Source organism: Papilio polytes, unplaced genomic scaffold, assembly GCF_000836215.1.
Source record: "Papilio polytes unplaced genomic scaffold, Ppol_1.0 DF822291.1, whole genome shotgun sequence".
Lineage (NCBI taxonomy): Eukaryota > Metazoa > Arthropoda > Insecta > Lepidoptera > Papilionidae > Papilio > Papilio polytes.
Window position 1 is genome coordinate 1 of NW_013526913.1, and position 710 is coordinate 710.

Here is a 710-nt window from a genome sequence, read left to right on the forward strand (position 1 = left end):
CGCCGACGCCGAGCGCCTGCAGCTCGCGCTCGACGACATGACGGACGCGCAGATCGACGACATGCTGCCCACGTAATCATTTACACCTTCATAGATACCGCTTTCTATTATACTTTGAATATGAAGAAGAAAACATGAAGCAATACTAGAGTACAGTTGTTGATACATCTCGTATCGCTTATGTTGTAGCATCCTCGGCGAGTGGCCCAACACGTACACGTTCACGAAGGCGCTGGCGGAGAAGGAGCTGCGCCTGCACGCCGCCGGCATGCCGCTCGGCGTCTTCCGCCCCGCCATAGGTCAGCACCGCCACACTGACTGCAAGACGGTCCAAGTTTTTGATCAAACTAAACTACACACAGCTTCGATGTAGACGTATAAAATGTAGACAGGGAAGGTGTAATTGTAATGATTATTTACTGTATTCGTTTCCAGTGACATCGACTGCCAAAGAACCTTTGAAGTGCTGGTTGGACAACATGTACGGCCCCACCGGCGTCGCCGTCGGCAGCGGTACGGACACCACTTTATTTTTGTACTATTTTTGATACAAATCACCGAAAATCAGGGGCATACATACATACATGCTGCTGCAAAAACGTAACTTTACATTTCTAATTGGAAATGTTTTGTGTCTTGTTGTTCAGCGACGGGCATGCTGCGCACGCTGCAGTGCGACGCGCGCGTCACCGCCGACCTCGTGCCCGTCG

General features: G+C 51.0%; 1 protein-coding gene across 1 annotated transcript; it reads left to right on the forward strand.

Moving 5' to 3' along the window:
• Nucleotides 1-7: 7 nt before the first annotated feature.
• LOC106106164 (fatty acyl-CoA reductase 1-like) lies at nucleotides 8-702 on the forward strand (the record flags this gene model as incomplete). The annotated part of the gene is made up of 4 exons (XM_013286710.1): nucleotides 8-72; nucleotides 190-299; nucleotides 436-513; nucleotides 648-702. Coding segments are annotated over exons 1-4 (278 nt in total), but the record flags the coding sequence as incomplete, so codon positions are not given.
• Between the last annotated feature and the right edge of the window lie 8 nt (nucleotides 703-710).